The 13,996-nt window shown below is 46.5% G+C and overlaps 1 protein-coding gene across 6 annotated transcripts in view; it reads left to right on the top strand.

The window, feature by feature from the left end:
• The window catches only part of MAF (MAF bZIP transcription factor), a 336,505-nt gene that overhangs the window by 5,999 nt on the left and 316,510 nt on the right, over positions 1 to 13,996 (top strand). Inside the window, exons 2-4 of one of the 6 annotated variants that reach the window (XR_003965205.2) lie at positions 8,390 to 8,450; positions 10,359 to 10,489; positions 10,759 to 12,189. Coding sequence is in view for 4 of the 6 variants with exons in the window: in XM_030298633.2 (XP_030154493.1) it covers positions 361 to 454 (94 nt within the window). In the remaining 2 variants the exon portion in view is untranslated. The other 5 variants (XR_003965206.2, XM_030298630.2, XM_030298631.2 and 2 more) reach the window with 5 other exon arrangements.

Genomic DNA, 13,996 nt, shown 5'->3' on the forward strand with positions numbered 1-13,996 from the left:
AGTATCATAAGCGGGGTTTGGCCCCCAACGTTACAAAGCAGAGAGGCGCTGGCAGAATGGGGTTTGGGTGGCTGGTTTTAAGAGAAGGTTAACTCCTTAGTGAAGGGCAGTTTTAGAGATCACCCTTACTAAAAACTTTGCAGTGTGCTAAGAGAGGCAAATGCGAATGCACGTGTGTGTGTGTGTGTGTGTGTGTGTTTAACAAAGAAACCCCAAGTTCTACCGAAGTGCCCTTAGCAGAAATAAGTCTCCAAATTAGAAAAAAAGAGAGAAATCGTGTCAGGAAATCCAGCTTTCCCTTTCCACTGCATCTGAGTCCTTGTCTAAATAGTGTTAAAATTCCTTTCATTCCACTTACAGAACTGAGCCCACTCGTGAGTTGGAGCCGTCAGTGGGATACCCCACGTTTTGGAAGGCCCAGCAATGCGTACCTGCCAGTGTATTCACAAAATGAAATTTATGCGCGAACCGTATATTAAAAATGTATTATTATTATTATTTGCGGCCTTGGACAACACCCTGCCCCTGACTTCTGTTTAGTTTCCTTTTTAAAGAAAAATGATTGTGTTAGAGAAGAAAGCTAGCAAATGTCTAACCTCTGTGCTGGTAACTATCCCCCTGGCCTGAAGGTCTTCTCTGCCAACCTAGAGGAAAAAGCGCGTGGATGCTTCTGGCTCCACGACGCGAGAAACTAAGATAGGTGCCATTGTTTTCAGCCCGCAAGATCAGCTTTTAAAAATCCACTGGAATTTAGAGGAGCTCTCCATGTCCGTTTGTAGGAAGAGAAGGTTCCCAGAAGGTAACAGCTAGCGTTTTGGAAGCCTATGTAGACACGCACACTCTAAATAGTACTTTTCCACACTTCATGGTTTCTCTGGCAGATAATGTTACTAAGAAGAAGAAACAAAACTTGCTCGCCTCCCCCTCCCCAAGCGGATGCCATGGGTAGGAGTTTTAGCCCAGCCGAAGCGGCCTGGCTGTCTGGTAGGCCCTGGATAGTATCGTATTGAACGCGTTCATTTATCAGCCGTCCCTGTAAGTGAAAACACCGCCCTGCAAAACACAAAGTTAAACCACACCCTCCAGGTGCCTTTTTTTCCTCCACTTTGCCGCTCCCAGGCCGTTCATAAAATCGCCTCCCTTGTATTTCCCTACTTTATATTTTTTTTACAAAAAAAAAAAAAAATAATACATCAAAAGCGTAAGAACCTTTCCCAATGTATCTGACACGGTCACAGACTGACGTCGAAACAGAGATGCCACGTCCTGATCTTGGTGAGGACACGATGTCTGGATGCCATGATTTTCCGCCTCCATGCCATACCCATCTGGGCCCCTTTCCCAATGGGAAATTATTTATTATGTAACTCAAGAGTCTAGTGCCCTGATCTTTTCTCCCTCCTACCTTTCCCCCAGTAGTTTTTATTTAGTAATATCAACTCTGGATACTTCTGTTCTCGTACAGGACCTCCCCTACGCCAAACCACTGCTTTCCTGCTAAACACGATGAACAGCGCAAGCCACGGCCACCTTCACAGACATGGTCTGCAGCAGACCTGTAGGGCTGTGTTCTCAGCGCCTCCCTGTCTGAATAACTCAAGTTGCCTCTGACACAAAGGTTCCCGGACTATAGTACGTTGGGAGGCTTTTGTTGATGTTGCCCTAGCTTTGTTTAGGCCAACTTACTTCCGTATTCACACACTCTTGGCTTTAGAAAACATTCTCCTCTGGTATTCTCGGCCAATCAATATTTTTAAAAGTCTGCTTGCCACACAGGTGTCTCTATTTTTTGCCTGTCGGTAGTTAAAGCCTAACCGAGGTGGATGGGAGGCTAAAATACATGAGTGACAACCTCCAGCCATTCGACTTCCTTGCCAGGGAAACACACAGCCAGGCTCCTGGCCTTACTTTTCATGTAAACACGCATAAAAGGAATCGGGAGGCCAGATTCCTCCCCCTTTAGATGGCTGATTTGAGAGGCTCCCCACTGTGATTTACTTTCATTTGATTTCTAAAAAATAATGTTGCCCCTTTCTATGAAGAAATGTCTTCGTCTTGTTTTTGTTTTAAGGGAAGATTTATCCACAGTGATGGGCTATAATTTCCACCGCTTCTGATTATTATTCCTCAAGATGCTGAATGAGTTCTTCGGGGTCGGTGTCTTCCTTGCTCTTTCGAGGCAAATAAGGGAAACCTGAAGTTTGTCCTCCCTGCGGGCTCGCCCTAAATGGGAAAGATGTCCCAGGTCCAAAGCAGGGCCTACAGCGGCCGTCTGTGTGAGTGATGGTCCAGGGTCCGGACGTCTGAGTCAGGATTTGTTTGTTTGTTTTTGCATTTGTTTTAAAAGCAAGCAGGAGCCCTACCCCACCTTCTGATAACCCTGCTTTTCTCACTTTTGATATAAATCTTCAAACCCTAGACATCAAACAGCCCCCAGAAAAGGGGAATTCTCTTCAAGCCTTGCTCCGCCCAGGCTCCTGAACAAACCCAGCTCTGTCTAGCACTTTTTCTCCAGCGGGGGGTAGGGGACAGGGTGAGAGAATTTCAGTCTCCCAGGCTGTCTCATGATTGTCGGGGCATAAAGGAGTACAGTCCTGTAACAATGCGGGAACATCTTTACCCTTTAGAGAGGGACAAAACAGAAAACAAAGCAGATCCAATTGCCCTGCGCAAAGGCATAGCAGGACCCCGGGCTCCTGGTCTCTGCACCCTCTGTGGGCGGTGAGAAATGAGGGTAGCAAGGCAGAGTGGTGGGGAGGACTCGGAAGGCAAGACTCCCGGGAATAATCCCAGTGGCCAGTCTGAATTTCACTTGCTCGCTGGCTAACGACAGGCCCAGCGTTCACGGGGGCCAGGTGCAAACAAGGTCTGACGGCCCGTTTCCTTTTCCCAAACAGCCTCAGCGCTCACACCCAAACTGAGGAATCAGGGGAAATTGTCACTGTCTCAATGTTGGGACCTTTGTAAAGGTATCAGTGTGCCATTTTACAGCGGTGACATTTTGGACCAGACAGACATGTTCTGGCAAAACGTATAGGGTCCCCGTGGTAGGTTTTAGGAGGTCACGGCAGTTTTTGTTGTTTCAATCTGAAAGCGCTTGGTGTGTATGTGTGTTTTCCGGAAGTTTGCCCGCTGTAGTAAGGCCGAGAAAGAAAGAGCACGTCCGTAGCACACGGAAATCAGATCTTTATATGAATTTTGCATCGGAGTTGCACAGTTTGAAGACGCTCACAAAACACATTTGCCACAGAGAGGCTATGAGTGGAATGACAGTCCCTTACTCAGAGCATAACCATCTCCTGAGCACCTCTTCCTCTGTTCAACAAAATTCATTTTCCTCTCCTTTCTTTTCGTCAAATAACAATTTCACCCCCCCCCCCATAATTAGGACTTTGGATTGCAAAATCACATTCCTCTCTTCTCCACAGATTCTTGGATCTTTAGTGGCGATTAGAAAGGGGCATTAATTCAAGAAGGGAGGATGAGGGAGGGGTGTTTGTGGACATTCGGGAAGAGGAGGGCAGGAGAGGAAATAGTTCTGTGCTCACCCCCCACACCCCTCGGCCCCCGCCCAGCCCAGGCCTGGGTGTGAGCTACACGCTGGGGATTTGGATTCTGAGTTTATTCTAAATATTCTGATGACCAACCTTGAGCATTTCCAAGCTAAGATTCCAAAACATGGTTTTTCCTTGTGGTCGGTGGTTTCAGTCAGGGAATAGGAGAGGCCACGAAGCCTTACAGAACCGGGCAGAGACGCGTGAAAACCGCTCTTCTGTGAGAATCCCCCAGGATGGCTGCGAAGGCGATCCTGGGCTGAAAAGTCCGGTCGGGGGTGCAGATTCCCTTTTGCAGCCAGAATTTGCCCCTGTCCCCCGTAAGTGGGTTCCTGGCCTTCTTTGAGGGCATTCTCCAGAAGGAATGCTCTGAGGGTCTCGGAGTGGATAGGCCATCCCAAACTAGGCCAGAGGAGCAGAGAACAGGAGGGGTCTGGTGGGCAGGGCTGGGGAGTAGTGCTCTCAGAAGCCAGCCTTGGCTTAAGATCCCAATCCAGGGATCAAAGCTAGGTCGGTCCCAGGGCCCCACCTCACCCCAGAAGTGATCTGCTTGCAGGGTGACTGACAAGGGACTGGCAGACCCCGAGATCGCCATGATTCCTAAGTAGAATTACCCATGTCCTGAGCTCCAGGGCTTTGGCCTCTTATCACCTGACCCTTGCCCCATTCCAGTGCCCTCTCTGTAATCGTTACCACCTCTTTCTCCCAGGCCTAGCTGCCCAGGGCCATCAGAGAGTCGGAGGTCATTGCCCTTGGGCCAGAAGGCAGTGCCCAAGCTAAGGTCGTGGTCAAAGTCCCTCCTGCCCCAGTTTAGGTGTGGCCAAACCCAGGGCTGGAGAGAAGGGCTGGCAAGCTTGGATGGGAGAGGAGCTGGGAGGTGGCTCTGGAATGTTCAGCACCGGCTGCGGCCTCTGGTGCCAAGGGTCTTGAAGCCTGGAGTGCAGGAGATGAAGGCCCCGGAGGATGCTGAGGTTGTCCACCTCTGGGCTTCCTCTCCCGCCACCCCCCGCCCCGCCCCCCTGCACACAAACACTCTGTTCTAGCCCTGTCTCTGTACACGCTCTTCGGGGCCCCTTGCCCTGGCCACCACCGCCGGGACCTGACTGCTGGGGAGTCGTGGGGCCAGGTATGCGCCCCACGCTCCGGGGTCCGGACTGGGACCGGGCTGGGCAAGGCAGGTGCTGAACGACAGAAGGCAGGAACCGCGGGGGCGGGTCCTGGAGGCTGCCTGAGGTCACCGGGCAGTCCCTGCTCTCCCCAGGCCCGAGGCTGCGCCCGCCCGGGAGGCTAGCGCGCTCCTGGATGCCGGCCACCGGGCTCCCCTCGGAGAAGCCCAGGATACCTCCCCGGCGCCCGGGGGCGCTAACCGCGGCGGTCCCCAGCGCGCCCCTGTGCCCCGCGCCCATCAGGCGCGCACGCCCCAGCGGGGGCCTCGGATTTGTATTGGAATTTGGTTTATTTTCCAAGAGGACTGCCCTGGCCAGAGTGGAGCGCCAGGGGACACCAAAACTGTCAGCTCTTCGGCGCTCCCCGGTGGGCGCAGAGGGAGGGAGCCTGATTCGGCCCTAAAAGGCTCCACCCCTCACCTTGGGACCCCCACCCCACCCGCCAGCGGACCCAGGAGCTTGAAGGTCATCGGCTCCATATCATTTGATTTTTTTTTTTCTCTATTAATTTTTTCAGATCTGACTTTTTTCCTGCTCTGGTTAGAGAGAGGAGGGAAAAGAGAAAGAAAGAAGGAAACCCAGATAGCAAGTTTTACAGGCTTCCCAGAGATCTCTGTGTGGTTGGGGTTTCCCGTGGTATGGTTTGATGTTCCTTACACAGGAAAGCGAGTCAAGCCAACTTTGTTAGGATTTCGACAGCAGCCCCAGCAAGAGGGGCCTGCTTGCTTTCGCGGATTTCACACAGTGCTCCAGGCCAATCTGGGGCGCTCAGGCCCCGTTTTACCACCACAGATTTTAAAACCACTAATTTCAGAAAGGAGTCCTCCCATGTAGGGCCTTTTACTTATGGGGACCCTCAGTTTTTTAGATCCACAAATACGGAGGCAAGGAACATTACACTTTCTTAAATAGATGTCTCTTTTCTTTTTCCGTCCCTCCAGGATGGATTTGGTAATGTGCAGAAAAATATGTTAAAACTGAAACAATGATCTCAGCATCTGAGACAATTTTACACCGTCAGATTGCACTAAAGTCCCTTTTGATAGAAAGGGGGGGGGGAACCTTGGTAATCCTTCTAAGATTAAATCTGTGAAAAGATGGTATTTCAGTCTTTCCCTTTGCATGCAATAAATGCAACATATTCTTTGATCTGCGTTTATCTATCAATCTATCTATGACCCATCTATCTACCTACCAATCTAGGGAACCCTTTAACGCACTGTAGAGGGAGAAGCGACTGAAAGATCAATCTGCAGTTTCCACATTATAAAATAAACACGATCACATGACAGTGAATCCCTCTACTCCGTAATTTTGTAGGCATGAGCAAAACCTACTCTGAAATGTCTGTCTTAGGGTGATTTACCCATAAATCCTTCGCCTACTTGGGGCGATGCGGGGCAGTGCAGAGACACATGCTGACCATCCACAGCGTATTTTCAGGGTGCCAGGTCCATGTTAATTCCCTGAGCTGTGTGGGTACCCAGACCTTTTAAAATCTCCCTTGGAACATCACTGCATGTTCCTATGCTATTTAAAAATACTATTTAATCATTAGGTGAATGTCTCCAACTGTTGGAGGCTCTGCGCTAACAGACGTCTGGCCTGGATGACACGATGGTGGTCCAGCTCGAAAGCCTCCGCTTTCGAGAACCCCTTGCCCCCACCACTCTTCCCCAGATGACTAGCCTGGGTAAAGCCGATGAGAACAGAGAAGCCGCATTGGCTTTTGGACTCTATTCAGGTGTAGGCACAGAATCTCTCTCCCCCGCCCTTTTGAAAGTAAATGCCTTGATAACAGGATGGGCTGCCCGGATGGCCAAAGAGTAGAGGTCATCTTGAGGAAAATGACACCAATGATCTAAAAAGGACATCTACTTTATGAGATTGCAGGCGAGATGCCAAATATTACATTTAATGAGGCCTGATTCTTTTTCTCCAAAAATAACAGAGACTGTCAATGAGACTGTCAGGAAGACAGAGGAGCATTTTGCAAAGCCTATGTTCAATTATTGCTTTGTAATATTTTTCTAAAATTGAAAAACGCCTCACAAGTATATGATCTCATGTAAATACTCCTTGAAGAAGCTTAACATATGTTTGCACTGCCCCAAAGGAATTACAAAAATATTCTTTCCGCAATCTCTTAAGCTTTTAAACTATTCACTTGCATTTCTAAAAGAATCTGTTTTTCCTAAAGTTTTTTTTTTTTTAAATGGGGCGGTGGGGAGGGGGAACCTTAAATAGAAAGGGTTTTTGTTTGTTTGTTTGTTTGTTTGTTTTTTTAGAGATTAGCCCTCAGAACTTCAAATGAAGAACAATTGATGTTAGTGATAACATTTCCAGGTTTTTAACTTTGTGTTTTCTGTTTCCTTTTTTTTGTTTTTGTTGTTGGCATAGAAATAATATATTTAGCAAAGATTAATAGGTACTATTACACGAAGAAAAGTAGTCTGTACTATAAGATTTTGAAGGCATTTCTAACAAGATGTGTGAATGGAGACCCATGATGTGTTCGGGGCAGCTCTGACAGAAAGAAGAACACAAACGTGTTTGTCCAGGTGTTTTAATGCATAGTTATACCATCCAGAGAAGGGGCATTTGAAATAACCGGCGAGTTACGCTCAATGAAAATTTAAGTAAAGACAGATTCTGTGGGCAGTTACAGTAGCCTACAGATTTCAGCATGTGTATATGTATAGTGAATTTGTTCGTACCCGTGATAATTTGGAGTTAACCAAATAAAAGTGTGGGGGATTAAAAGGAAATAAGCGAGTATCCATCTTGGAAGAAAAAAATCAGATTGACTTACTGGTTTATGGCAGTTATTGTACACAGATTCTCTGTAACCATGTTGAATTTTTAACGTTAGATTTTAAATATATTTTGACAGTCTGAACTTGTATGGTGTGACTAACTATAGGGAGAAATGACAGGTCTGCTTTGTTATTAAGCTGCTGTCTGGAAAATATTGGACTCTGTACAGTAAATGATAATTATTTTGCCACTTACATTAGTGCGGCTAATAGCAATAAGGGTTTTTTGAACCATAGAAAGCTAACTACTTTGAATTACTGTGCTTTGTTATTCACTGCGAGGCAAGAAGCCTTTTTTTTTTTTTTTTTTTCAAGCAACCTCATTTTCATATCCTGGTTTTAAGAATTCCCTGCTACTAATTTAAACAGAGAGGAAGTTAATAAATAAAAGGGTGGTATCTGAACGTTTCTATTTGTCGAGAGAACGTTTGTAGTTAAGGTCCGCGGTACCAGCAGAATAGACCAGAGCAAGGAAGGAGGAGGGGGAAAATGGAAGAGAATGTGCCCTAGCAAAGATCCAGGGGAAGGGGGACCAGTTGGGCTCCCAGAGGGATGGGCTTCAAAGCTGGACTTCAAAGCTGATTCAGGCTGTCAGGCGAGTAAGTATCTCTATATCTCAGCTTCCTTGGGGTCAGAGCCGTAGTCAGAGGGGGTGACCTTGCCTTGCGTGCCATTCTCTTCCGTGTGAACCCCTCCTCTGGCAGGTCTGAGCAAGTGGACCTAAATCCCTCTTCCTTGGGTCTAATTCTGCCTTTTTCATAGATAGCTAGGCTGCCTTTGACGTACTGTCCTTGAAACCTCCTTCATGGTTATTAATTACCCTTTGTTTATTTTAATATATTTACTAAATCAGGTACCCAAGGGAATCCTCTACATCAGTGATGTGAAAAACCCTGTTGCCTGAAGTCAAAGAGGTACATCTTGATTTCTGATTTGCATGTGCTCGTTTGAATAACTTTTCCGTGAGGGAGGAAGCAAGCAAGCAAGGAATGCTGGTAATTTCTTAGGTGTGAAAAGCTCCTGCTTTGGTAATTGTAGTCTCTGGGTTTCCCACGTAACTGAAAGGGTGATCCGGGAGGCTGAAGGGGAGATCCAAGTATGCGGGACCAGCATGCATGCGTTTCTGCATTTATCTCATTACGTAGGTGTGGTGGACAGAGTGATCGATTGGGTTTGAGGAAACCTCACATCTTTCGCCTTAACCAGCATGCATCTCCTGACTCATGGAGCCAGGCCTGATGTTAGAACATCACGCATTTTGGGTGAAGCTGTACAACCAGCATCCGTGGTCGTTGGCCAGCTTTCCCTGGGCCTCGTAAACATTCCAAATTTACAGACTCTTAGGATTCACTCCATACTCACATTTGGAAAGTTTGGTGTCCCGTCAAAACACAGTATGTCCCGCCCCCCACCCCCGTATCCAAATGTGACTTTGGAGCCACCGCCCGCTTCGATTATAGGCAGAAGGAAAGAGTGAGAGACGGGTGGGAGGCAGAAATCTCATTCTCCTCTAAAAAAAAAAAAAAAAAAAAAAAAAAAAAAAAAAAAGAAATTAAGATATTTAAATCGGTTCTCAATTGTAAGCATCCCAGAGTGAATTTAATAATGAAACCTCTTCATTTAGAAAGTGAGTCTGACACTTGTACCCCAACAATTATTTAGTGTCATTGTTTTATGTGTTCTTGTGACCTCTTATTGGCTAATGGAACAAAGTTTGATTTTTTTTTTTTATTAAAAACTTGCTTGCTGAAAAATCTGCATGAAATACAGTTTTTGATTTCTGGAGAAACCGAGGAGGGGGGCAAAAGTCACACTGTCAAAATGCTACTCTTTGCGAAGGAGACACTTTAAGGATCCAGTGAATCTGAGAGTGTTGGAAAGCAGAACCCTACTTTCCCCCCTTATTCAAAAATAGTGTCAGATTGCTTACTTTTACACACTGCTTGAATAACCTGACTGTGAATATGTAACTATGATTTCTCTCCTAGCCTTGCACGGAATTAACCTTTTCCTGAATAGTTCTCGCACACAGATTTTACCTTGATGTATATGTACCTTGGGGATTAATCTGAGTGTCCACACATGTACACGTACTTCGAATACTTTATTCCTCTCGTTTTTATTCCCGTCTTTTGTCTGTGTCTTTATAATTGCAACTTGAAAGCCATCTATTAAATGTGATGATCTAGGCTCACTGGCATGTTTTGTTACATGGAAACCATCCATTCTGAGCAAAGAGTTAATGAACTTTTAAGGCAAGGTTCACACTGGTCCTGACCCTCCTGGTAATTTTTCATATAAGGTTACGGGTGGGAGAGAAATCAAATTTCATCTGTGAATTTGATTGACAGGTGAGAGCAAGGAAGAGAAAGGCATTTGGTCAGATGGGGAATCTTGGGGTAGGAGGACAATTCCTCTGAGTTACTCCGGGATATTAGATATTATAAGCGGATATATGAAAAGTTCAATACTTGATACTCTTGGGAGAGTTACTTAGTGTATATTCAGAGAGTCACTTTGGCTAAGGGATTTCAGTAGTGAAAGTCAAAAATGGAGAGCTGCTAGCTTTCCTCTCTCTTGCTAATTTCCACTATGTACAGCGGGTGGCTCATTTCTGGCAATTTTCTAGCTAGAGTAGGAAAATTAAATCACACACCATTTGGGAAGTCATTTAATTACCTTTCATTTCTTCTCAGAAACACAGTCTGGATTATATTATGGTTCTTGGGCCTATTACAAAATATTCATCTTAAGCAGTATCACAAAAAGATTAAATTCTCCTTTGCTGCAGCATCTCCGATCCTGACTCGCATTTTCTGTAGGTGCATGTTATATCTTAAGGTGTGCAAATCTACCCAAATTGCATGGTTTATCAAGATCGTGCCTTCTAAGGAAGGTCTTCTAACATGAACGTCCACAGAGACCACAGCTGTTTGATGTCACAATTTCCATGGTGAGCATCCTTGGGTAACGTGATGTTAGCGCCTTGGCCATGGAAACAAGTGATGATGTCGCTTGACCCTAATAATACCAAAGGTGGCTTTGGAATCTGCCTTAGGGACTGTCCCTCAGCTTGAATTAACTAACCCAACTGCCCCTGGTTTGCACCAATGTTGAAAGTAGGACTTCAAGACATGTTCTTTCGTCTTGTGTGCTGTAACACTGATTTGGAAGGTGGTGATGGATCTTAGCCTGCTCATGTCTATGCTCTGCCCATTTCAGATGTTCCTGACATTGGCTAAGACCCATCCGGAAGCAACCAAGCCTTACAGAGCTGCCTCGGGGCAGGGCAGGTGGGATACATACATAGGGGAGAGGCCCATTTGTAGCTTTCCTGTCGCCTATGGGAGAAGCTGATGGAACTTGTATAAATAGTATTTCCTGGGTTCGAAGTACCCATCAGTTTGTTTGGTTTTTTTCCTCCCCTCTAGTCTTACAGTTAGCTGAGTGGACATGTTTTATCCTGACTGTACCTATGCCAATCTGAATGCAAAGAAATGTAAGGAAGGGTTCACTGTTTTATGAACCGGGATAAAAACCAAAAGTGAAACGAAACCAAGCAAAGCCAGTAGAAGTGTTCAGAAATCTTTTTATTTTGTATAACTTGACCTCCCGTGTTGCCCATGAATCATCTAGAGAAATAAAACGCAAAGCATGGTTTCCCGATGCCCAGTGTCCACGTGGGGGCCTTAGCACAGCTGTTTCATTCAAACATAAAATGAAGTATGTCATAACCATGTTTCCCTTGCAGAGCCCATCAAAATCTTTTACCAGAAATGGTGAATCAGGTGTTCTCATGCAAAGGACATGTGAAAACACAGACTGTAAGTTCTGAATTCTTGGTGCCTCTGTTTAGAAAGCCCAAGTGAGAACAGTGGCTGGTCTTGACTCTGTCTTCATCACAGGCCCCTCAGGGCTTCTAAATACTCCGTTTTTAAAGTACGCCCTCCATACCCCCAGGCAGCAAGGAACAGAGTGCTGTCTTACACGCAGACTTGGAGCGGACCAATCCATCAAAAGTTCCATGAGTGTGTCTTAAGCGAATTACATCAATGGATTTGTTGGCACTGAGAAGAAAAAAAGGGGGGGGGGGAATACTTTCGCTTGAAGTGTTTATTCCGCGGACTTACTTGTTTGTTTGCTGTTTGTTTATTTAGGTCATGCTCCCACATAACCACCGTCTCACCCCCTTTCTAGACAAAGCCTGCCGAATGTTCTTTCGGTGGGGACTGGCCCCCTCCTGGGCTGATGTAATCAATCGGGGCAGGTAGAGGATCAAGTCATATTTTCCGTGAGCTCTAGGATACTCTTGAGGGGGCAACTTAAAGAAAGAAACGGTATGCATTTAGGGGGGAAGAAAGGGAAGAAAGAGTTTTTGCAACAAGTACGGCACTCGTGACTTAAAACAAAGCCATGCTCCTGTAAAAGAGTGTTCCCGCTGAAAGCACACATTCAGTCATTCACCTGCCAGAGCCTCAGATTTACTGCTGCCGTTCGCAGATGCCAGTGCTGAAACCCTCTTCACCTGCGGACTGCTGAATCTTCCATTTCCTCCATCCAAAAGTCACTGTCAAGTTGTTGTTTAGTGTCTGCATTGTTTTTGCTTTTCCTGGCACCTAATGAAACTATCAGCAATAAATGAGCTAAGCAGAAGGGCTGGTTTTGATTTTGATTTTGTAATTTTTTTATTTTTTTGGTCTTTTTGCAATATTTGGAAAAGGCTGGGACAAGGTCAGCCAGTGGGAAAATTGGACATGCCCCTGTTTTCAGCATCCACAGGAAATATTACAAAGCCATTGGCGCATACAGAGTTTCAGATGGGAAGTAACACCAAGGAGGGGGAGGGGAGGAGCGGTCCCAGGCGGTGGGTGGAAAACGCAGACCCAGCTGTGGGAATCACAGGTCTTGTCACTGGAGACCACACAGCCACAGGAGCAGTGTGACCTCAGGTGTAAGACCCTGGACCTAATGAGTTATTCACACGCAACCAGTAAGAACGTCTTTTGTTCATTTTGGGTCTATTGAAAAGCAGGGTAGGTTCACTTGCCAGGGGTAGGCAGTGGAGGGGGAGAATGGAATTGATATGAAATTCACCTTGAGGTCACACTTCCTTTAAATTAGGTTCTACGAAGTTTCTTTTCTTTTTCCCTGACTCCTTCTGCAGCAGCTGTGTGTCCTGGGTTTACAGTTACGTTAAGGGGATTCTGAACCACGGTGGACGCCCCTCTGCCTCCAACAACAACGTGAATCAAAACGGAGACCTTTTGTTACCAATAGTAGTTAATTAAAGGGCTTGATTCTGTGCCGCTGTGGTGCATGCCTCCAGCTTGTTCATACTTGAAGACGAATTTCACCTGGCATGTACACGAAATGGGGGGAAAGCTGACATGGGGGTCTCTTCCTGGGCTGAACGTTTTGAATCGGAGAGTAGGATTTCCTGTTTACCTTTCTGAAATTTCTCTTCGTTATTTTCCTGCCCTCTCTCTTTCTTCATCAGAGAGCTATTGGGATCCTTACAAAATATCTTACGGTGCATACGGTACGTTTCGCAGTGTTCGGAATCATGCGTGGCATTTTAGAAGGCCGTGTGAGTCTGCCCGAGAGGATGCATAGCATCCCTCTCCTCTCAGCAGTAGCCGAGAGAAATCAGAAATCCCTTCACCCATATTGACCTTTTCGACACAAGCTAAGAACTGCTTTCTCTCCCACTCTTTGCTCCAGTGAGTAGCACATACAGGTAGCTCTGTGTTGATGCTCAAAGACTGTTTTGTTTGTTTGTTACTGGGCTCTCCCAGACTTTTTATTTTATTTATTTATTTATTTTTTATTTTTCTTCTGTTTTCTACTTTTAAAGCCAGGAAGCTCTTTCTCCCCACTGCACAGAAGGCAAGTGCAAAGCGCGCGTGCTGGCACGGGCTTTCACGGGCAGTTTGGAGGTTTGAGCCCGGGGTTTTCCCTCACCGCAAAGGAGGGAGAGAGTTTGTGATGGGGACTGGATTTCTGGTCAGCCTCGGGGCTGCTTTGCTGCCCAGGGCTGACGGCTCCCAGCTGCCCTTCTCCCCAGCCGCCTTCCGGAGACCTCCTCTGCATTCCAGGCCCCTTGGCATCGCCGTCTTGCCTTGGACGCCGCGGCTTTCCCCGTGCTCCTTTCCACGTGCTCCGTGTTCTAATCCAGCCAGCGAATCGGAATGAGCAGGGCTGCTGCTGCCTTCACTATCGTCCCCACCTTAGCGGTTGGTGATGACCTTGTTGGCAAAAATGGGTGTGTTCTAAACAGTAGTCACCGTGGGTAGTTTGGCAAACCTAATTATTCAGAACTTACCTGTTTGATCTGAGCCTCAGGTATTGACTAGCATCCTGACAAAACCCCAGTCCGAAGGCGAAAAGGTCATTGGCGAAATAGCACAGGACAGGTGCAATCAATCCTCCGCACAGACGTGCGGGCGGATATAACCCCCGG

The sequence above is a fragment of the Lynx canadensis genome, chromosome E2 (assembly GCF_007474595.2).
Source record: "Lynx canadensis isolate LIC74 chromosome E2, mLynCan4.pri.v2, whole genome shotgun sequence".
In the NCBI taxonomy this organism is placed as follows: Eukaryota; Metazoa; Chordata; class Mammalia; order Carnivora; family Felidae; genus Lynx; species Lynx canadensis.